The sequence below is a fragment of the Cnephaeus nilssonii genome (assembly GCF_951640355.1).
Source record: "Cnephaeus nilssonii genome assembly, chromosome: 4".
Lineage (NCBI taxonomy): Eukaryota > Metazoa > Chordata > Mammalia > Chiroptera > Vespertilionidae > Cnephaeus > Cnephaeus nilssonii.
The window spans coordinates 1989322-2012971 of record NC_137075.1 but is presented as its reverse complement, the minus strand read 5'-3'; the positions used below and the strand labels follow the sequence as shown (position 1 = coordinate 2012971).

Here is a 23650-nt window from a genome sequence, read left to right as displayed (position 1 = left end):
AGGAGTGTGTGGACGTGTGTGGTCTGTGTGTGTATGAGCTAGGGACAGTTAGATTCTGCAGGTCTTCCAAGGGGCTGCCAAACCGAGCAGTCTTAGACAGAGGAGTCCCGCTCCCACCGCGGACACTCCGGGTTGGCCAGCGTGGGCACAGAGACCACGCCATCTTGAGAAACAGAGCTGCTTGAGACTAGGGTCCTGGCCTCAGCACCACTCAGGTTTGTGTCTGGTTTGTGTCTGTTCTCAGACACAAACCAGGACCCTGCAGCCACTGGGGACAGAGACCTGCGACCACAGCTGCAGACCCACAGACACCAAGAATCCAGACATCTCGACCGCAGATTTCTGTGAGTCACAGAGCCTATCCCCCTCCCCGCAGGCTCCCGGGCAGCACCATAGTAACTGATAGACCTGTCCTTGCACGGGCCACAGCACCGCTACAGGAATTTGAGCCTGGGAGCACGTGGACACTGGGAATCTGTTCCCCACAACACAATCGGTTGACCAAACCTGAAGCCCACAAGGGCGGCAGTGCCACCTGACTTCAATTCTGGGAAAGCGCACATTGAAGTCTGTTTTCCACAGCGCAGGAGTGGACCTCCTGCCAACACAGTGCTACTGTGCAACCCAGTCCCCCAAGTTGACTGGGACCCCGATTCTCCGGGCAGGAGGCAGCACTGAACACCAGTGACTTGACTCTGTTTCTTATCGCATGTGCCTGGGATCCCTGACTCCCATTGCATTCACACTAAGGGCCAATGACTCCAATTCTTGGTGCATGCGCACACAGGGACCCTGAATCTCAGCACGAGGCCGCACGAAGCAACAGAGACTCTGATACTCGATTCTTGGTGCAGGCACAGGGAAACTCTGACTCCTGGCACACGCTAGGGGACTCTGATTTCGGCACATGCCAGCAGGGTCTCTGTTTCAGCGTGGTGCAGGTGGGGTCCCTGATTCTAGGTGCAAACACGAGGCCACACTGAACACCGGTGACTCTGATCCTGGGCAAGCATGGCCCCCAACAACCCACAGCAGCCACCCGTCTTAGTGTCGGAGCTCTTCAGTGACACTCGGGTGGTGCGAAGCTCCCACTGCACATGGCCCAGGCCCACGCAACTCAACATTTGAACCTTCTGGTGATAGTCAGAATGGGGAGACGACACAATCCCCAGAGGAAAGAAAATGAGGAGTTGCCAAGAAAGGAAATTAGTGAAATTGAAGCATGCAATATGACAGAAAAAGGATTCAGAGTAATGGTCGTACAATTCATAAACCGGATGGATGAGAAAATCAACAATCTATGCAAGAATCAAGAAGAAATCAAAAGTGATATAGCTACAATCAAAAACACCAGGGAAGGTTTCAACAGTAGACTATAAGAAACAGAGGACCAAATTAGTGAGTTAGAAGATAAGGTAGAGAAGCACTCTGAACAGCAACTGGAGAAAACAAAATTAAAAAGCAGGAGGAGAGGCTAAAGGAGCTTTGGGACAACACGAAACGAAGTAACATACATATAATAGGGCTGCCAGAAGGACAAGAAGAGCAGCAAGGATTAGAAAATCTATTTGAAGAAATAATGACAGAAAACTTCCTGGATATGGGGAAGAAAAAAGTTACACAAGTACAGAGAGTCCCAAGGAAGATGAATCCCAAAAGACCCACACCAAACATGTCATAGTTACAATGGCAAATGTTAGCGACAAAGAGAGAATCTTAAAGGCTGCAAGAGAGAGACAGAGAGTTACCTACAAAGGATCCCCCATCAGATTATCAAATGATTTCTCAACAGAAACACATCAAGCTAGAAGGGAATGCAAGGAGGTATACAAGTGTTGCAAAGCAAAGAACTGAATCCAAGAATACTCTGTCCAGCAAGACAATCAATCAAAATTGAAGGGGAAATCAGTAGCTTTGCAGACAAAAAAAAAAAAAAAAAAAGCTAAGGGAGTTTATCACTATCAAGCCAGCAATGCAAGAAATGCTAAAGGGAATGCTGTAAAAAAAAGAAATAAAAAGGTAAGAAGGAACACAGGCACAAAAATAGAAATGACTACAAACAAGTACCTTTCAATAATAACTTTAAATGTAAACAGACTAAATACTCCAATCAAAAGACATCGAGTGGCTAAATGGATAAAAAAAAAAAAAAAACACGACCCATATATATGCTATCTACAAGAGAGCCACCTCAGAACAAGGGACTCACACAGACTGTAAGTGAAGGGATGGAAAAATATCTTTCAGGCAAATGGAAATGAAAAAAAAAAAACAACTGGGGTAACAATACTTATATGTGACAAAATAGACCTCAAAATGAAGGCCATAATAAGAGATAAGGAAGGCCACTTCATAGTACTAAAGGGGTCAATACAACAAGAGGATATAACCCTGATAAACATATATACACCCAATGCAGGAGCACCCAAATACATAAAAAAAAAAACTCCTGGAAGATATTAAGGGAGAGATAGACAGAATACAATCATAGCAAGGGACTTTAATAAACCACTGACATCACTGGATAAATCCTCTAGACCAGTGGTCGGCAAACTGCGGCTCACAAGCCACATGTGGCTCTTTGGCCCCTTGAGTGTGGCTCTTCCACAAAATACCATGTGCAGGCACGCACATACAGTGCAATTGAAACTTCATGGCCCATGCGCAGAAGTCGGTTTTCGGCTCTCAAAAGAAATTTCAATCGTTGTACTGTTAATATTTGGCTCTGTTGATTAATGAGATTGCCGACCACTGCTCTAGACAAAAAAAAAAAAAAAAAAAAAAAAAAATCAGCAAAGAAACAGCAATCTTAAATGACTCACTAGATCAGATGGACTTAATTGTCATCTTTAGAACATTTCACCCCAAAGCCACGGAATATACATTCTTCTCAAGTGCACATGGGACATTTTCAAAAATAGACCACATATTGGGTCACAAAGAGAAGTCTCCCCAAATTCAAGAAGATTGAAATCATACCAAGCATCTTCTCAGACCACAATGCCATAATATTAGAAATAAACTACAATAAAAACAATCCAAAAAATTCAAACACTTGGAAGCTGAATAGCATGCTTTGGGTTATCAATGAGATCAAAGAAGAAATTAAAAACATGCTGGAAACTAATGACAATAAAACCACAACAATCCAAAATCTATGGGACACAATGAAAGTCCTGAGAGGGAAGTTTATAGCTCTAGAGGCCTACCTCAAAAAAACAAAAAAACAAAACTGGTAGTAAATCATCTAACTCTACAACTCAAAGTATTAGAAAGAGCAATAAGAAAAGCCCAGAGTGAGCAGAAGGAAGGAGATAATAAAGATCAGAAGAGACATAAATGACATAGAGGCCAAAAAAAAAAACAACAACAATACAAAAGATCAATGAACCAAGAGGTGGTTCTTTGAAAGGATAAACAAGATTGATGAACCTCTAGCCAGGCTCACCAAGAAGCAAAGAGAGAGGACACAAATAAACAAAATCAGAAATGAAAGATGCGAAATAACAAAAGACCCCACAGAAATACAAAGGATTGTTAAAAAATACTATGAACAACTCTACTCCAACCAACTGGACGACCTGGAGGAAATGGAAATATTCCTAGAAAAATACAACCTTCCAAAACTCAATCAGGAAGATTCTAAAAATCTCAATAGGCCTATAACTATGGAAGAAATTGAAGCAGTCATCAAAAAGCTCCCAGCAAACAAAAGCCCGGGGCCAGATGGCTTCATAGGGGAGTTTTATCAAACATTCAATGAAGAACTAAAACCTATTCTCCCCAGACTATTCCAAAAATTCAAGAGGAAGGAACACTTCCAAGCTCATTCTATGAAGCCAGCATTAGCCTAATACCAAAACCAGATAAAGACAACACAATGAAAGAGAATTATAGGCCAATTAGTGGCCCGGTGCATGAAATTCGTGCATGGGGGGGGGTTGTCCCTTAGCCTGGCCTTCACCCTCTCCAATCTGGGACCCCTCAGGGGATGTCCAACTGCCAGTTTAGGCACGATCCCTGTGGGATCAGGCCTAAACTGGCAGTCGGACATCCCTCTCGCAATCCGGGACCTCTGGCTCCTAACCGCTCACCTGCCTGCCTGCCAGCCTGCTCGTCCCCAACTGCCCCCCCACTGGCCTACTCACCCCCAAATCCCCCCCCCTCTGCCCCGGCCTGATCGGCCCGATCGCCCTAACCGCCTCTGCCTCAGCCCCGCCACCATGGCTTTGTCTGGAAGGACTCCAGAAGATCTCCAGGAAGGTCTCCTGGTCTAATTAGCATATTACCCTTTTATTAATATAGATATCCCTCATGAACATAGATGCCAAAATCCTCAACAAAATTCTAGCAAGTCAGATCCAGCAGTACATCAGAAAGATCATACACCATGACCAAGTTAGATTTATCCTAGGGATGCAAGGATGGTACAATATCCACAAATCAATAAACATGATACATCACATAAACAAACTGAGAGATAAAAATCACAGTCATATCAATTGATGCAGAAAAAGCATTTGACAAAATCCAACACCCTTTCTTGATAAAAACTCTCAGCAAGGTGGGAATAGAAAGATCATACCTCAACATAATGAAAGCTATATATGACAAACCCGCAGCCAACATCATACTCGATCAAAAACTAAAACCATTTCCCCTAAGAACAGCAACAAGAAAGGGATGCCCACTCTCACCACTCCTGTTCGACATAGTACTGGAAGTACTAGCCATTGCAATCAGACAAGAAGATGAAATTAAAGGCATAAAATCGGAGAAGACGTAAAACTGTCCTTATTCGCAGATGACAGATAATATACATAGAAAACCCTAAAGACTCCATGAAAAAAATTATTATACTTAATAAATCAACTCAGCAATGTAGCAGGATACAAAATCAATGCCAAGGAATCTGGCATTTCTTTACACCAATAGTGAACTTATAGAAAGAGAGACTAAAAAAGCAATCCCATTTACCATTGCATCAAAAAAATCAAGATACCCAGGAATAAACTTAACTAAGGAGGTAAAAGACCTATATGCGAAAAACTATAGGACACTGAAAAAAGAGATAGAGGAAGGCATAAACAGATGGAAGAACATACCGTGTTCATCGATTGGTAGAATCAACATCATCAAAATGTCCATGCTACCCAAAGCAATCTATAGATTCAATGCAATCCCCATTAAAATACCAATGGCATATTTCACAGACATAAAACGAACTCTCCAAAAATTCATCTGGAATAAAAAAAAGACCCCAAATAGCTGCAGCAATCCTGAGAAAGAAGAACAAAGTAGGTGGGATCTCAATATCAGATATCAAGCTGTATTACAAAGCCACTGTTCTTAAAACAGCCTGGTACTGGCACAAGAACAGACATATAGATCAATGGAATAGAATAGAGAATCCAGAAATCCACCCAAACCACTATGCCCAATTAATATTCAACAGGGGGCATGAACATACAATGGAGTCAAGACAGTCTCTTCAGTAAGTGGTGTTCGGAAAATTGGACAGATATATGCAAAAAATAAAAATGAAACTAGACCACCAACTTACACCATACACAAAAATATACTCAAAATGGATAAAGGACTTAAACATAAGATGGGAAACCATAGAAATACAAGAGGAATTCACAGGCAGCAAAATCTCAGACATATGCTGAAGCAATTTCTTCACCGATACAGCTCCTAGGGCAATGGAAACTAAAGAGAAAATAAACAAATGGGACTACATCAAAATAAAAAGCTTTTTCACAGCAAAGGAAACCATCAACAAAACAACAAGAAAGCCCACTGCATGGGAGAACATATTTGCCAATGTTATCACCGATAAGGGTTTACTCTCCAACATTTACAGGGAACTCATACAACTTAACAAAAGGAAGATAAACAATCCAATAAAAAAATGAGTAAGGGACCTAAATAGATACTTTTCAAAAGAAGACGGAAAGCCAAGAGACATATGAAAACAAGCTCAAAGTCACTAATTATCTGAGAGATGCAAATCAAAACAACAATGCGATATCATCTCACACCTGTCAGAATGGCTATCGTCAACAAATCAGCAAATGACAAGTGTTGGCGAGGATGTGGAGAAAAAGGAACCCTCATGCACTGCTGGTGGGAATGCAGACTGGTGCAGCCACTGTGGAGAACAGTATGGAGTTTCCTCAAAAAACTAAAAATGAAACTCCCATTTGACCCAGTTATCCCACTCCTAGGAATATATCCTAAGAAACTAGAAACACCCATCAGAAAGGATATATGCACCCCTATGTTCATAGCAGCACAATTCACCATAGCTAAGAATTGGAAACAGCCTAGGTGCCCATCAGCAGATGAGTGGATTAAAAAACTGTGGTACAAGGAATTCTTACCATTTGCAACAGCATGGATGAAACTGGAGAGCATTATGTTAAGTGAAATAAGCCAGAGAAAGATAAATATCACATGATATCACTCATTTATCCTATCTAATAAAAGAGTAATAAGCAAATTGACTGTCACTCCAACACACAAGATGGCTGCCCCCATGTGGTCAAAGATGGCCGCCACAAGATGGCCTGCAAGGGAGGGCAGCTGGGGGCAACCAGGCCTACATAGAGGGCAGTTAGGGGCGACCAGGCTGGCGGGGGAGGGCAGTTGGGAGGTACAAGGCCTGCAGGGGAGGGCAGTTGGGGGGACCAGGCCTGCAGGGGGTGGGCAGTTGGAAGGGACAAAGCCAGCAGGGGAGAGCAGTTGGGGGTGACCAGGTCAGCAGAGGAGGGCAATTAGGGGCAATTGGGCCAGCAGGGAGGGCAGTTAGGGGCGACCTGGCTGGCAAGGGAGGGAAGTTAGGGGTGACCGGGCTAGCAGGGGAGGGCAGTTGGGGGCAACCAGGCCTGCAGGGGAGGACAGTTACAGGCAACCAGATCTGTAGGGGAGGGCAGTTAGGGGTGACCAGGCCAGCAGGGGAGGGCAGGGGCAATCGGGCCGTCAGGGGAGTAGTTAGGCGTTGATCAGGCCGGTAGGGAGGGCAGTGGCAGGGGAGTGCTTAGGGGTGATCAGGCTGGCAGGCAGAAGCGGTTAGGGGCAATCAGGCAGGCAGGCATGCGAGTAGTTGGGAGCCAGCAATGCTGGATTGTGAGAGGGATGTCCAACTGCCCGTTCAGGCCTGATTCCAGGTGGATCACGCCTAAACGGGCAGTCAGACATCCTTGAGGGGTCCCAGATTGGAGAGGTTGCAGGCTGGACTGAGGGACACCCTGCCCCCGTGTACGAATTTCGTGCACCGGGCCTCTAGTGGAATATAATGAACAACATAACTGATGAACAAAAACAGATCCAGAGACAGAGAAGCATCAATCAGACTGTCAAACTTCAGAGGGAAGGTAGGGGAGGGTGGGAATAAGGGGGAGAAATCAACCAAAGGACTTGTATGCATGCATATAAGCCTAACCAATGGACACAGACAACAGGGGGGTAAGGACATGAGTGGGGGGGTTGAAGGGGTAATAGGGGGATGAGGACACATATGTAATACCTTAATCAATAAAGTAATTTAAAAAATATGCATGTGTGAAAATGGATGCGTGTATGAGGGCAAAAATTCACAGGAGTGCATATGAACAAAAATGTAATCCTGGGTGTGTTTGTGCATGTGCATATAGGGTGGGCCACAAGTTGGTTTGCCTGGAAAATAAGAAAATAATTAATACAATTAAAACTAATAAATAATAATATAAGAATAAACTCTGTGTAAACCTGCTTGTCTGCCACCCTATATGTATATGTGTGCAGCTATGTAGACATGTGTATGTGCATGCATGTGTGTGTGTGAGCATATGTGCTCAAGCATGGGCATATGGGGACAAGAGGAGGCTGACAGAGTTCATCCTGTTCTGGGACCTCCACTTCTAACCCCATTCAGGGAAACCTCCAGGAAGGAGAGGGTCTTTGGTCCTTGAGTCTCTGAGTTCAGAGTCAGGAGCCTCTTATCTTCTCTTCCCTCAGCTGCCTTGAGGCCATGCCCTTCATCTGAGACCAAACCATGAAGTGCTTCAGGTGTCAGTGTAGAAAGCTATCTGGCTTTTCGTGGTCCCTCCTTCCTCCTGTGCATGGAACCTGCTCCTCCAAAGCTGGCCTATAGGCCATGTCCTCCCGCTGCTTGCCTGGGTGGACCTGTTGGCTCAGGTAGGACGTAAAGGTACAGGATTGAGGGAGGATGGGCCTGGGACCCTGGGACTGAACCTGAGGCAGGGCCTCTTTCTGGCCAAGACTTCCTATCAGCTTAGAGAACACTACATACAATAGGAGAGAGTCATCTGGCTTTGGAGAGATCAATGCCTCTCATTCAGACTTGTGCCAACTCCAGCATGTTTGAGGGTGGTTGTCCACTGCTTCCCTGCCAGAGTCCAACACCCACCACCATGGATGCATTCCCTGGACTGTGGGATTTATTCATGAATGATTTTAGGGGCAGTGTGGTGCTAGGGGAGCATGGGCATCTGGCTTGAGGCTTTGAAAATATTATTCCCTCCTTTGTGGACCTTAGTTTTCCCTTCTACAGGACGACTGCAACTGGGCCTTACTGATAGCTGATGACAGATTCTTTTAGTGCTTTAAAGGTATGCTACTTGCCCTAGCTAGTTTGGTTCAGTAGATAGAGTGTCAGCCTTCAGACTGAAGGGTCCCGGGTTCGATTCCCATCAAGGGCACTTACCTTGGTTGCAGGCTTGGCACATGCGGGAGGCAACCAATTGATGTGTCTCTCTCACATCAAAGTTTCTCTGTTTCTCCCCTCCCTTCCACTCTCTCTAAAAATCAATGGAAAAATTTCTTCGGGTGAGAATTAACAAAAAAGAAAGGTGTGCTACCTTGCCCACTCTGGGAAGTACCTCATAAGGCTCCAGCATCAGGAGGATGGATCCTCTTGAAACTTCTTTGCAACCCTCTCTTCTCTCTTGTCTCTGGACCAGGGACTGCACCTGCTGTGGTGGCCACCTCTCCAGTATGGTGCAAAGGTCTGAGAAAGGCTGGTCCGCCTTCCTGAATCCCACTGAGGTTGCTAAAATCCCAAGAGGTCAGACTCTGGAGTCCCACAGACCTCTCAGCTCCTCACTAGCTGTGTTGTCTGGGAAGATGGCTACTTCTCTCTGAACCTCAGTGTCATCATCTGTAAAATACAGATAATAGCAGCCACCTTCGTGCTGGTGTGAGGGTTCAGTGAAGTAATGCATGGAAAGCCCAAAGCAAGCACTCAATAAGTGTGAAGTGTTTGGGGATCTTCAGGAATACATGCTTTTCAGTCACCAAGGAGTCCCTACTGGAAATCCCCAGGGACATTAAGGCATCACTTAAGATGCTCTGGTAACTAGGATTGTGGAATAAGAGGTGCCAGGAAGTGGAGGATGCCAGTGGGGAAGCTGTTGCCAACTTCCCCTGGCTAGACCAGCACTGTGGGGCTGGCAGGCGGGCTGGGAACTGTCCGTGGTTCTGATTATCATTTTTGCTCTGGTTTGGCTCTGCTTTCAGAAATCTGTGCCACCATCTGGCAAAGAGTGAGGAAGGTTCATCTGTGAGGCCAAAGGCAGCTCCCAAAGCCACACTTCACACCTCTTCCAGAAGCACTTTCTGGCCTCACCCTTCTTGGGCACCAGGAGCCCACCTTTCTAGATGCCTGGGCTTCTGCCAGGCTGGTTTCTTACATCATGGTCCAGCTTGTTTTCTATCTAAGCCTCATCCTCTGGCTGGACCATGAGCTCCCTGAGATCGGGGCATCTGTCTACCGAGGTGAATAGGTGCTGTCGTCTTATTGTTCAGGGAATATTATAATCACTGGCGTCCACTGCTGACTCTTATAGGACCATTGAGTCACCCTTCATCCCTACCCCCAGGAGATGCTTTGTTGTGGCTTTTCCCTAGAAGACTAAATCTTCCTCCTCCCTCACCACTTTTCTCAGATTTTTTTGACTTTTGAGTTACTTATTTACTCATTTAATAATATATCTAGGCATAGGTCAGAACATATTACAAACATAAATTTTTATAATGATTCAGCCAGTGAGGTTCTGTTATTATCCCCATTCAGCAGATGAGGAAACTGAGGCATTGAGAGATTAAGTGACTTGCTAGTAAATGATGGAACCAGAAATCAAACCCAAGTTGGCTGGCTTTGAGAGCCTGTGCTTCTTTTCCCTCACCACATTGCACTGCCTTTTGCGTAGCCCTGAGATGCTCCAGCATGGTGTTTGTGAGGAGAAGTGCTCCAGTATTCCAACCCCAGCCCAGATCAGGCACCAGAAATATCCCTTAGCATCTGGAAACTCAGGGTTGAGACTATTAGTCAGAATGAAAGGAAATGGGTGTTTTTGTATCATTTAATTTAATTTTATGAAGACCACTAAATGCAAACATTTTTCTGTTGATTGCTGTCTCAAATTTGGTCTGTAATTGAGAGAACTAGAGCTGCGAGAGTGTAGAAACCCACTGGAATGGCAGGCCTGACCGAGTCAGCATTCGCAGCCGCTTGTGCCCGCTCCGTTAATTTTAGAAACTCCTCCAGCCTGGGTGTATTATTAGCTTTATGTACAGAGGCCCACAGGCACCTCAGTGGCCTCTCTGTGCCACAGTATTTTTTGTTTGTTTGTTTTGCTTTGTTTTTCCCAAGAGATTAAATGAAAAGGGGTGATGGCCATGTGTATGCAGGAGTGTTTACACACTGTGTGTAAATAGGGATACATGTGTGTGGCATTTAATAAGTGTCTGCAGCTGTCTTTGGATGATGTGCATGAGGCTGGGCAAGAGAGTGTACACAGCTAAGAACACCCCTTAGACACTGAAACCATTCTCCTAGGGCCCCTGAGTCATTAGCAGGGTGTGCTGTTCTGTGTGCTGGTGTGATGGCTGGGGTAGGCTCTCAGGTCTTAGGTTGGGTTCTCCCAGATGGCATAGGCGGGTTGGAGCTAGAAAAAGGCTGGTGGGTTTTGGGACAGAGAAGGCGCTGAAGTTGACCTCTTGCCATCAGTCTTAGAATGAGAAGCAGTAGCTGAGTGAGTCTCTGACTTGAGGTCCTATCTTAAGACCCTGAAGGGCTTGGCTTTCAAAGGAGCTGTCAGAGGTGGCCTCTCCAGAAGCTGCCCTTCCCTGAGCTGTGAGATGTAGGACACTGTCTGCCCCCTTCCGTGAAGCAGGCCTTGCCCTCTCCTTGACTCATAGCACCGTTTTGAGTCGGGTAAAGAAGACAGTTTGCTGTGAAGTAATTTTTTTCAAACCTAGAACTCTTCATGCAGGGTTGTGGTGGAATCCTCTGAAGACTCTGGGAAAGCTTGTGTGCTTGTCTCTCACACCCTTTCTCCTGGCTTCCCTGCAGTAGAAGATTAAATTTTTTAAAATGTATTTTTATTGATTTAGAGAGGAAGGGAAAGGGAGAGATAGAAACATCAATGATGAGAGAGAATCATTGATCAGCTGCCTCCTGCACACCCCCTACATTGAGTCTGCAATCCGGGCATGTGCCCTTGACGGGAATCGAACCCGGGACCCTTCTATCCACTGAGCCAAATCAGCTAGCCCCCCTCCCCCCACCCCAGGTCTTCTCTACCCTATCTTATTGCCCATGTCCATGGGCTATGCATATAAGTATATAAGTTCTTTGGTACCTCTTCTCGTTCCCCCAACCCCACATTGAGATATGTGCTCTTGTTTCTTTATTAATTAATAAAGATTAATATATTTATCTGTTATTGTGTAACTGTCTAAATTAGTAACAGAAGAAAACATCCCTGCAGTGCAAGTGCTTTGTCTTAAGGCCAGTCCTGGGTGGCTGGTCTTGGCCTGGGTTCCAGGATGATTGGTCATACCTTCTAGACCTGCGGTCACCAACCGGTGGTCTGCGGACCACTGACGGTCCGTGAGGTCTGAAAGGTTGGTGACCGCTGCCCAGTCGGTGCCTGTCTGTGCTGTCTCACACTCCAGAGGGGCCCCACTGGGCCAGGTGGGGGCTTGAGAGTGGCCCTTACCTCCTCACATTGCTTCACCTCGCAGAGGCTTTGCCTCCCTCCCTCAAGCAGCACTTGCAGTTGCTTTGAGGCCTTATCAGAAATGATGCCGGTAAGCCTCATCTGGTCCCACTCCATTGCATTGAGTGGTAACTCATTGGTACCTGAAATTGCCCCATTAACACTTCCTGTTTTTGAAGATATAACTACCCTCCCCAATCCCATGTTAGAATGAAAACCTCTGATGGCCTGGCATTTTCTGACGCTAGGATATAAGTTAAAGGGTGCTCCCAGAAGCCAGATCAGAATTTTGGGACTGAGTGTTGAGGCTCTACCCCTCACTGCACATTGGGGAAAATGAGGCCCAGAGCTGGGAGGGCATGTGCCTGATGTCACACAGCATCTGTGACAAAGCTGGGACTGGAGCCTGGGCCTTCCCTGCTCTCTGGTCACGGTCTGGGGCATGTTTGTCTGCTAGCCTGTCTCAGCATCAGCTGCCCCTCAGGGAGGTTGGAGCAGTCTGGCCTGAGCCCAGGATAGTTCTGGGTGAACTGTTACTACCACTAAAATAGCCCTGTAATTCTCTCTGATACCATTGTTTGCTTTGTTTTTCAGCCTGACTCTTACTGGGGCATAGGATGCAGGTAGGAGGCATGTCCTCAGGGAGCTCCTGGAGGGGCAGGCAGATGGTACCTTTAGTGAAAGAAGAGCCTCTTTCCCTGCCAATGTCCACGTCTTGCCCTGGCTCCCATACGTCTACCTCCTGCAGTGTCATAGAACCTCCCGAGACTTCTCTCCTACACTTGCTCTCCCTCAGAATTTCTCTCAGTTTGTGACTCATTCTCTTCCTCCTTCTGGCAACTGACCCCTTTGTCTCTGGGCAGATTCTACTGGGACCTGACCATGTTGCTGCTGATGGTGGGGAACCTGATCATCATCCCTGTGGGCATCACCTTCTTCAAGGATGAGAACACCACACCCTGGATTGTCTTCAATGTGGTGTCAGACACATTCTTCCTGATCGACTTGGTCCTCAACTTCCGCACAGGTATTGTGGTGGAAGACAACACAGAGATCATCCTGGATCCACAGCGGATTAAGATGAAGTACCTCAAAAGCTGGTTTGTGGTGGATTTCATCTCCTCCATCCCTGTGGACTACATCTTCCTCATTGTGGAGACACGCATTGACTCAGAGGTCTACAAGACAGCCCGGGCCCTGCGCATCGTCCGCTTTACCAAGATCCTCAGCCTCCTGCGCCTCCTGCGTCTCTCCCGCCTCATTAGATACATTCACCAGTGGGAAGAGGTGAGTGCTTAGACGCAGATCTCTTGGGGGAAGGGTGTCTTCCCCCACAGGGTCTGAGGGGCCAGAAGATAATCTCAAGATAGTTGGATGTGGGCTGTCAGAGTATAGCAGGCACACCTGCTCCAGGGGGACAAATATTAGTAATTTCTTGAATATCGTGTGCTAGATACTGGGCAAATCACTTTATAGGCAATATCCCATTTAAGTCTCTAACATCCATGGAGGGTACCATATAGGTACACCCAGGAACCATGTTTTAATGAGGAAACTGAGAGACAGAAAGATTAAGGGATTTATTAAGGTCATAGAATCAGTAGTTCGTGAACCCAGACTCCAGAGCATGCACTGGTAACCACTGCACTATATTATAAAGGTTGCAAACTCATAATCCTATAGGGGCCAGACAGGGAATGTGAATGGTGAAATGGGCCAGTTGGAAGGCATTAGGGAGTGTAGTGTACTGGGGAAAACTGGAAAACATCTTCTGTCTAGCTCTAGCCACTTGTTGCCAAGTGGGAATGGCCTCGGGTTGCTAGATCTACAGATTTATGATGAGAAACAGGAATCCAGATTTTGTTGGCAACTATTTTAGGTTGGGTCCTTCTGGAGCAGACCCTGAGATAAGGATTTGCATGAAAGTGATTTTTTTTAGGGGGAAGTGTTTCCAGGAAGATATAGTAAGGAATTGGGGAAGAGAGAAAGGGAAAGGAAGGAAGGAAGCTAAGCAAGGGTATATACCATGGAGGGTTACTTAGGCCCCATCCCATGGGGACCTTTTGGGATAGTGTATACCATGCATCAGATGTGTTAGAATTTTATTGTTTAATTTTATTTAATCCTCACCCAAGGATATTTGTTTCATTAATTTTGTTGTTATTGTTAATCCTCACCCGAGGATATTTTTCCATTGACTTTTAGAGAGAGTGGAAGGGAGGGGGAGAGAGAGAAACATCGATGTGAGAGAGACACATTGATTGGTTGCCTCCTGCACGTGCCCCAACCAGGGCTGGGGATCGAGCCTGCAATCAAGGTATATGCCCTTGATCAGAATCAAACCTGGGACCCTTCAGTCTGTGGGCTGATGCTCTACCCATTGAGCATAACCAGCTGGGGCTCCATTGATTTTTTTTTTAAGAGAAAGTGGAAGGTGGAGGGAAGAAGGGAGGGAGGGAGGGAGAGAGAGAGACAGAGAGACAGAGACATCAGTGTGAGAGACACATCTATTGGCTGCCTCCCTGCATGTGCCCTGATCAGGAATGTCAGGGACTGGGTATCGAACCTTCAACCCAGGCACGTGCCCTTGACTGGGAATCAAACCCGCAACCCTTCAGGGTGCAGACTAATGCTCTAACCACTGAGAAAGGTGGTTAGAATTTTTATATCCCCTTACCTGCCAACCATTGGTTCAGAAGCCTTCCCACCCTCAGTGCTAGCAGCAGGCAAAGTGGTTTCCAGCAGCCTGGCTCTAAAGCAGGAGTGGGGACCATCTGGCCTGTGGGCTGTATAAGGACCGCAAAATCAATTGGTCTGGCCCTGCCAAGGCATTAGCGGTGAGTTAATTAAATATAGCAGGCTAATTTTTTTAAGCAGGCTAATTTTTAAGTTGATAATTTTGTATGGCCTGGGAATGATGTTATAAATATCCAAGGCCCTTGGCAGAAAAATGGTTCCCCACCCCTGCTCTAGAGAGTGAAAGCACCAGGAGTCTAGAGTTGTGTATGCACAAAAAAATGTGTAAAGGATCCTCAGGCCTCAGGGTGGAGCACAGATTACAGAAACTAAATAATAAATCAAAGGAAAACGGGTAAGCCAACACCATTCTGAACAAAATTTACTACTCTGTGAGCTGATTGCAGTTGTCTGGGATGGGGGAAAGAGAGGGGACTACCATCTGGGGTTTGAAACAACAGATGACCTTCCCAGGTGTTTCCGTCTGTATCTGCCACCACCCAAGTTGCATCTCTTGGCAGCAGCGGTAGGCAGGCCAGCCTGGAGGTATTGGGGTTGGGGAGAAGTGCTCTTTGAGACATCCCACCCGAGGGTCCTGAAGCTTCTGCAGACGTGCGTTTCCTGCCTCAGCTTACTGCTGATGTTGCTCTCCTGCTCTCCAGGACCTCTGCTCAACTAGGATATTTCCCAGGTACAGGATACAAAGTTCCCCAGCATAGGACAGGAAGCAACTACCCTAGCCGGGAGCACCCATGCTGATGGTTGGGGCACTGGCAAATTGAAGTCAGAGGTGTCATGAGCACCTGTGCCACAGAAGTGCCTACACCAGTCTAGCGGAATCACTCCATGCAGAAATTCTCCTTTGCTTCGAAAATTTGCATTCTTTCTATTGACAGAGAAGTGGCAATGACTTGCCCACGGTCATGCAGCAGATACCTGGCAGAGCTAGATGAGAACCCACTTAGTGTTCTTGGTTCTCAGCAATATGCAGTCCCTGCCTGGTGTAGGGCAATGCTTGTGGGCTTTGGAACTAAAATGACACAGTGGAGACTTGAGTTAAAATGCTGGCTCCACACTGCCTACCTGTGTGACCTTAGTGCCATCTTGCCTCTTTGCGCCTCAGTCTCTTATCAGCAAAGTGGGTATAAGTAGTACCTTCCTCTTTGGATTATTGGGAGGATTAAATGAAATGATGTTTGTAAAACCCTTTATGTGAAGCCTGGTGCCAAGAATCATTTAATAAAGGCTCTCACCCTGGTTGGGTAGGTCAGTTGGTTGGAGCATCATCCCATACACCAAAAAGGTTGCGGGTTTGATTCCTGATCAGAGCACATACCTAGGTGGTAGGTTCAATCTTCGGTCCAATTGCCTGTGGCAGGCAGCCAATTGATGTTTCTCTCTCTCAAATAAATAAAAACATACCCTCACCTGAGGATTAAAATCCTATCTAATAAAAGAGTAATATGCAAATTAACAATCACTCTGCTATACCCACAAGCCACACCCACCAGCCACGCCCACCAGCCAATCATAGCAAGTATGCAAATTAACCCCAACCAAGATGGCTGCAGCCACGGATCGAGCAGGAGGGAGGCTTGGGTTTCCCTGGCGATGGAGGAAGCCAAGCTTTCCACACACCCTGGCGGGCCCAGGCCTCCACTCAAGGCTACAAAGTTTCAATTATAGGAGATAAACAAATTCCAACAGAAATGGCTGCAGCCACGGAGCGAGCAGGAGGCTTGGCTCAGCTCCAGGCTACAAAGTTTCAATTGTAGAAGGGCCTCCGCTTGGGTCGCCGGGGGGCATGGCCGGCCTGCAAACCACCACAGGCCCCTTGCCCAGGCCGCCCCACACCCCAAGGGAACCCCCATCCTGATCCGGGACACCCTTCAGGGCAAACCAGCTGGCCCCCACCCATGCACCAGGCCTCTATCTTATCTAATAAAAGAGTAATATGCAGATTGACCATCACTCCAACACACAAGATGGCTGCCCCCATGTGGTCAAAGATCCTGCCCCCATGTGGACACAAGATGGCCACCAAAGATGGCCAGCAGGGGAGGGAAGTTGAGAGGGACCAGGCCTGCAAGGGAAGGCAGTTGGGGGCGATCAAGCCTGCAGGGGAAGGCAGTTAGGGGTGACCAGGCTGGCAGAGGAGGGAAGTTGGGGGTGACTGGGCCTGGAGGGAAGGACAGTTGGGGGGGACCCAGGCCTGCAGGGGAGAGCAGTTGGGGGGGACCTGGCCTGCAGGGGAGGTCATTTGGGGGTGACCAGGCCTGCAGGGGAGGACAGTTAGGGGCAAACAGGCTGACAGGGGAGCAGTTAGGCATCAACCAGGCTGGCAGGGGAGTGGTTAGGGGTGAACAGGCTGTCAGGCAGAAGCAGTTAGGGGCAATCAGGAAGGCAGGCAGGCGAGCAGTTGGGAGCCAGCAGTCCTGGATTGTGAGAGGGCAGTCAGACATCCCTCGAGGGGTCCCAGATTGGAGAGGGTGCAGGCTGGGCTGAGGGACACCCCCCATGCACGAATTTCGTGCACGGGGCCTCTAGTAATAATAATAAAATAAAGGCTCTCCCCTACCAGTTATCTTAGTACTTCTCCAGGGCGTTTCTTTTTCTCAAATACTTTTTACCAATTATTTCACTGGTTCTCAGCTGGCTAGTCAAACAGGGCAGTGTTTATTACCCTGATTTGTCAGGTGAGGAAATTGAGGATCAGAGGGTCAGCTGCCCCACTGGCAGGGTTGTTGACCTAGACCTCCTGACCAGGTTCCATGTGACTCCTGTTTTCTCAGGTGACCTGAAAGGAGGTTGACTTTGATTCTGTTGTTCCCTTTGTTAGGGACAGCTCTCAACTGGGATTAGGAAGGTAGGAAGCAGAGCAGGTTGAAGGGTGTGGGTGGAGGATTACTGTGTGATAGGTTGGGTCTGAGATAGCTGAAGGACATCTAGGTGCAGAGGGAGGTTGGCATGTGGGTCTGAGCACATGGCTGAGAAGAGCCAGTGGCTATGGTGATGGTGTTGGGGTGGTAGGGCCACTCTGAGAGGCTGCAGAGGAAGAATGGAGGTGTAGTTACTGGAACACCCTGAGAGGCTTGTCTCGGTTTCTGACCCAAGTAGAAACGTAGGACCATATTGGCTCACTCAGTCCCTGAGAAACCCGAACCTCTGTTTATCTTGGACTCACTGCTAGACCATCACCGAATGCAGAGAAGTGGCTGCTCTTTCCTTCTCTGGCATCAGCTCGTGACTCCAGGTCTCAGCCCCTGGTGGCTAGCCTTGTTCCCCCTAGGCCCAGGCCCTGGGGCTGTGGCATTTGGGGGAGTGGGCAGAGCTGCCAGTGGCTGGGCAGGGTGGGCCCTGAGACAGGAGATAAGTGCGTCTTCCACACCATACATCCTGGGAACTCAGGGCCGGGCTTCTGTCCCCATTGCCCCTTGGGCCTGGCTGCCCTCTGGGTGACCCAGAACTGGTCCAGCAGGCTCTGGCCCTGAAATTTTCCTAGGGTAGTCAGAGGCCCTAGAAGACCTCAGATTAGGGCTCTAAACTGTACATCACTACCCAGTCTCATGGGCAGGAAGGGAGATCCCTGGAGACCAGATGGATGGCTCCCCACCCCTCCACACAGCACCCTTATTTTGCCTACCAGCTGGGGAGTAAATTGTTTTACGTGGTTTCTGCCAGGCACACTGCCCAGCCTAGAACTACCACTAGACCCTTGGATGGATTGGGGTTTCTAAGCTAGCCCCAGGAACCCTATATCCAACCCTTAATGGCCTGCTCCAGCCCCCGGGTTTCTCTTAGTCTCCGCTTGGCTGGAAGCAGTAGTAGGGTGACCTTTGAGGCCCCCAGTTTGCATGAGACCTGGGGAGGGAGGTATTTAATAGAGAAAACCCTGCCCTATCTCCCCCAACTCTCTATGTGAATCTCTTTCCTTCTTTGGACCTGTTCCCGACTCTCAGTTATGTTCTGGTGTTCTCAAAGGCTGGGGCTTAGTCCCTATGCCAGCCTCCCTTTGTGAGATCACCTTAGCTGATCCTGAGGACATTGTGATGACTTCAGGGGGGACTGGGGAGTGAGCCTCCCATGGTGAGGGAAAAGCTTGCCTGAGGCTCCCTGGTGAAGCTCCAGAGATGTTGGACTCCTGACCCCCAGCTTTAGCTGCCTCCCCTAGTCCAGCCTAGCCCCCCAGTCAGAGTTCCTGAGCATTAGTGGCAGGTGTTGGGAGTTGGGGTACGTGGAAGGTCTTGGCAGGTGTAGGCTGCCATCTCGTAGGATGACACTTCCTGCTTCCATCCCAGGCGATCTAGGTCAGCATCCTTCTCAGCCAACCCTCTTCCCTCCCTCAGAGGTGTGAGCTTGTTATAGGCACTGAGGCTATTGTTAGAAACCCTGGTCTCTTCCCCTTTGGATGTTTGTCGAAAGGGCCCAGGACCCCAGTAACCCATCCCAGAAGCCTCTTCCTTCCTTTGGCAGCTTAGAGCAGTGGGAGGAGGCCTGGAGGCAGGAGGCCAGGCCGTGATGGCTGTGTGACCTCCTAATGAGCCTCCTCCCCATGTGGGCCTTGATTTCTCCCATCTCTCTCAGAATCAAGGTTTGGGATAACACAGAGGGGTGGTCCTGGCCCTCTCTATGGGCCCCGGAAGGGACTCAGCATGACACCTCAGTTCAGATATCTCCAGGCTGTGCCGGGGATATACTTGGAGCAGCCACTCCCTCAGGCCTGGGATTGCTGTCCTCCATGTGGCTGCTTGTTCCTGAGACACCAGAAGTTTGTTCTTTCTGTGGAGAAAACAAGCCCCTGGGAGGGAACTCACCCAGGCCCTCAGAGGAGGCCTGGTGGAAACTGCAGTTTTTGGTCTGTCCTGGACTAAGAAATCAGCTCTTTGTTTTGAGGGCTGGGATAGGGAAGGAAAGGAAACGCGCTGATACCCCCTGTGTGCCAGCTGCGGACATCATCTCTCCGGACCCCAAGACAGCACAGGAGCTGGCAGCTATTGACACGGATGAGGAAATTGAGGCTCAGAGCAGAGAAAGCACTTGCCCAAAGTGGAATCGTCACTCTGCCTTTGCACTGTGGTCGAGACACTACAGAGGGAGTGGGAGTGGAGCTTCCCCCAAGTGCCATCTGGGGCACAGACAGTGGGCTTCCCAGGCTGCTCACCCAGCAAGGGTTGCGGAGACCTAGAAATGAAGGTACTCAACCCCCATAGTCAGAACCAATATCATAAAGGGGACTGTAATAAGGTATAAAGAGCAAGACAAACATTTGCACAGTGCAGCAGCCTTGCAGGTGGCCTGTGGCCCCAGCCCACAGTGTTTGGCAACCTCTCCCAGCAACAACCAGCCTTGCTCTCAGCAACCACACCTGGGTCCTCACTATCTGGGGTACCCTCCTGGCCTGAATGGATGCCCCCCACCAACTCTTTGCAGGAACGTCAGACTTTTCCATGTTGGTGTTTTTGGCTTTCTAGTGTCTGATAGCTATCCACAGTACACCTCCCCACCACCCAAATGCCCATAATCCCCCCTACTAACCTCCCACCTCCCAGCAAATACATCCTTCTTCAGCCCAATACCAGACACCACCCCCAACGTGTCCTCTGTAGGGTAAACTAGTCTGTGACTTCCGGCAGAAAAGGGCACCTTCTTTCTTCCGGCAAAGGCAAAGGCAGATTCCCTGTGAGCTGTACCTGCACAGAGCGGGGCCTTTTCAAATGTCACTGTCTACACTGTGACGGCCTTGATCCCCATCATACCTTCATCACCTTCACACTGAGCACTTCTCAGTTCCTGAGACCCTACCACACGTGCTTTACCATATTCATTGCTGAGATCACAATAAAGACAAAATTAGACAAGGACCTGATCTTGGAAGATAATTAGTTACAAAGAAAAGAAAAACATAGGTAATACAAAAAGAAAAGAAGACATTGCATAAGAACGTGCCAACCTTGATACACAGAATATTAAGAGTGGTTCACAGAAAACAAAACAAAAAAACAGTTACTGTAGGCAGTGGCCATCTGAGACACTTTCAAAAAGTGATCCAAGGCTTCCTTTAGCTTCTTTAGCTCCTACTATCCAGTTCAGGCTCTTCTAGAAAAATATCACAGAGTGGGGGGGGGGGTGTCTTAAACAAACAAACATTTATTTCTCACAATTCTGGAAGCTGGAAGGATGAGATCAGGGTGCCAGCATGGTTGGGTTCTGGTAAGAGCCTGATTCCTGGTTTGTAGATCATCTCTGTCATGTATCCTCCTTGAAGGGCACTAATCCCATTCATGGGGCTCCAACCTCATAGTCAAATCACCTCTCAAAGGCCCCACCTCCTAATACTATCAGATTGGGGATTAAGGCTTCATCATAAAAATTTGGGGGTGACATAAACATTCAGTCCAGCTCGGAAATGAAGGAAATCAATAATAATGATCCTACCTATGTATGTGTCCAGGTTACAGAACACTTTCTTAACCACATCAATTTCTCCAGCAACCCTGAGAAGTGGTGGGCAGATAGCTAGCTTCTTAGTTGAGGGGAGGCTGAAGTGTGGTAGGAAGTGAGGGCAGGTGCTGGCCATCTCTGAGGCTGTATGATCCCATGTCACTGGCCCTCCTCATGGTTGGTTCCATGTCACTTGGGGAAGCTGGTGACATCCTGGTGAACCAAGAATTTGAAAGGCTAATGACTTGCCCAAGGTCATAGAGCTATTGTGTTCACCTAAGTGCTAAAGAGGCAAAAGTGGAGTCTTCCCACAGAGCCAGAGCTTGGTGCTGGTACTCAGGAACTGCTGTGAGATTGAGATGAGGCAGAGGGAGCCTATGGGGTTTAGGATCCAAGCCTAGGGCATGGCCAGCAGCAGAGGGTTGGCCAGAGACACCAGGGTCTTGCTTGGGTATATTCTGCATCCCAGACACAGGCCCCAGTCCCTACTGAGCCCTGGTTGCCATCCCAAACTGCCCTGCCTGCTCTCTAGTGCCCACCACTCCTTACACTGAGATGTATCAGCTTAGCCAGGACCTGGCCCACTGACAACCTGGCGCTGGTTCCTGTGCCCCAGTGGGGCTAGGCTGCAGGGCATAGGGCACTGGGTTGATTGGGGCCAGATGCCGAGGAGTCCCACCTGGCCCTGGATCCAGCTTGCTGTAAATCTGGCCACATAACCCAGTCACTTTGGGTTTAAATTGTTTTATCTGCAAAATAACCACCTTTTTTGTCACCGGGCCAATCTGACAATCTGCAGGCAGCCCTGGTTCAGATCTGCCTCTACTGAGCTGCCACTATAACTGTAAGCAAGTCCTTTGCTTCTCTGAGCCTTGGTGTAAAATGTAGTAAATTAACAATATGTTCAGCAAAGTTTGTTGTGCGTTTAAATGAGATGATGACTGTGATGTTATTGTCCCTTTGTCACTGGGCCGTGGAGGGTGATGGGGCAAGTTAGAGCTGCCATTCTCCATGAACCTTTCTAAGGTCCATTTCATCCTGAAGACTTCACAGCATGTCTGCATTCAGAGTCCTGCTACTGAAGGTCATAGAGCTATTGTGTTCACGTTGTGAACTTGGAGCCTGTGTATCCCAGCTGTTTCCTTGCAGTTCCAAGGGGCCACAGGAGGGTGTGCCCTGTGGGTGATGGAAAAGTAGTATTCATCTTTAGTGGTTCAAAACCTAGACCCCAGTTAAACTCACATTTCAGAAGGAGAAGCTGAGGTCACTAGTATAGAATATCCTGCCACCAGCTACGAAGCTGCAGTTAGAAGACCACTAGACGGGGGTAGAAATATCTAGGGTCTGTTTCTTTGGGCCTCAGTTTCCCTATCTTGAAATGGGCTTAAACTAGTTCTTAAACTTATAGGCATTTGAAAAGTCAGTAATTTTGGCTCAAAGTCCCTCTCTAGGAAGGTTGCTCTGCCTGGGAATAGTATGGAGGAACCAGAACTAAGAGTGAGGTCATACTCCAAAGTCTCTAAGGCTAGAGGCAAGGCAGAACTTCTAGAGAACTCCCTCTAGACTTCCTGTCCATCTCTCCATCCCTTCACTGGTGCTTCCTGCTGAAACTGGACCAAGAGGCAGCACTGGGAGGAGGGAGGTGGAGTGTGGACACTGGGATGTGCCCACCCTTAGCCCTGCCCAGCCATAGTTCAACCTCTCATTTGAAGTCACAGGGGTAGAAATGGACGGGTGGCAGCGGGCTGGGGTTGAGAGTGCTGTACTTTATTAACCTGTATAGGAGAGCGTTACTACTAATACCTATTAACTAATCATGAAGATTAATTATTAATAACCATTCTCAATTTATTGAACGCGTCTTCACCTAATACTAAGCATTTTATATGTATACTAGAGGCCCAGAACACAAAATTTGTGCATGGGATTGGAGTCCCTCAGCCCAGCCTGCACCCTCTCCAATCCGAGACCCCTCGGGGGATGTATGACTGCTGGTTTAGGCCCGATCCCTAAACCGGCAGTTGGACATCCCTCTTGCAATCCGGGACTGCTGGCTCCTAGCCTGCCTGCCTGATCACCCCTAACCACTCTGCCTGCCTGCCTGATCGCCCCTGCCTGCCTGCCTGATCGCCCCTAACTGTGCCCCTGCTGGCCTGATTGCCCCCAACTGCCCTCCCCTGCCGACCTTGATTGCCCCCAACTGCCCTCCCTGGCACAGGCCTGATTGCCCCCTAACTGCTTTTGCTCCTCCGCGCTGGCCTGATCTTGCCCTTAACTGCTTCTGCCTCAGCCCCCGCCACGGTGGCTTCGTCTGGAAAGAAGTGGGACGTCCAGAAGATGTTGACCTGGTCTAATTAGCATATTACCCTTTTATTAGTATAGATTTTAATTCTTTAGACAACCCACGCAGGTAAGAATTTTTATCGCCATTTTCTAGATGAGGAAACATGATCAAAAAGATTCAG

At 48.1% G+C, this 23650-nt stretch overlaps 1 protein-coding gene across 1 annotated transcript in view; it reads left to right on the top strand.

The window, feature by feature from the left end:
- HCN4 (hyperpolarization activated cyclic nucleotide gated potassium channel 4) overlaps window positions 1-23650 on the top strand; it is a 54318-nt gene that overhangs the window by 20421 nt on the left and 10247 nt on the right. The window contains exon 2 of the mRNA XM_079767758.1: window positions 12872-13295. Coding sequence (XP_079623884.1) covers window positions 12872-13295 — 424 coding nt within the window. The remainder of the gene's footprint in view (window positions 1-12871; window positions 13296-23650) is intronic.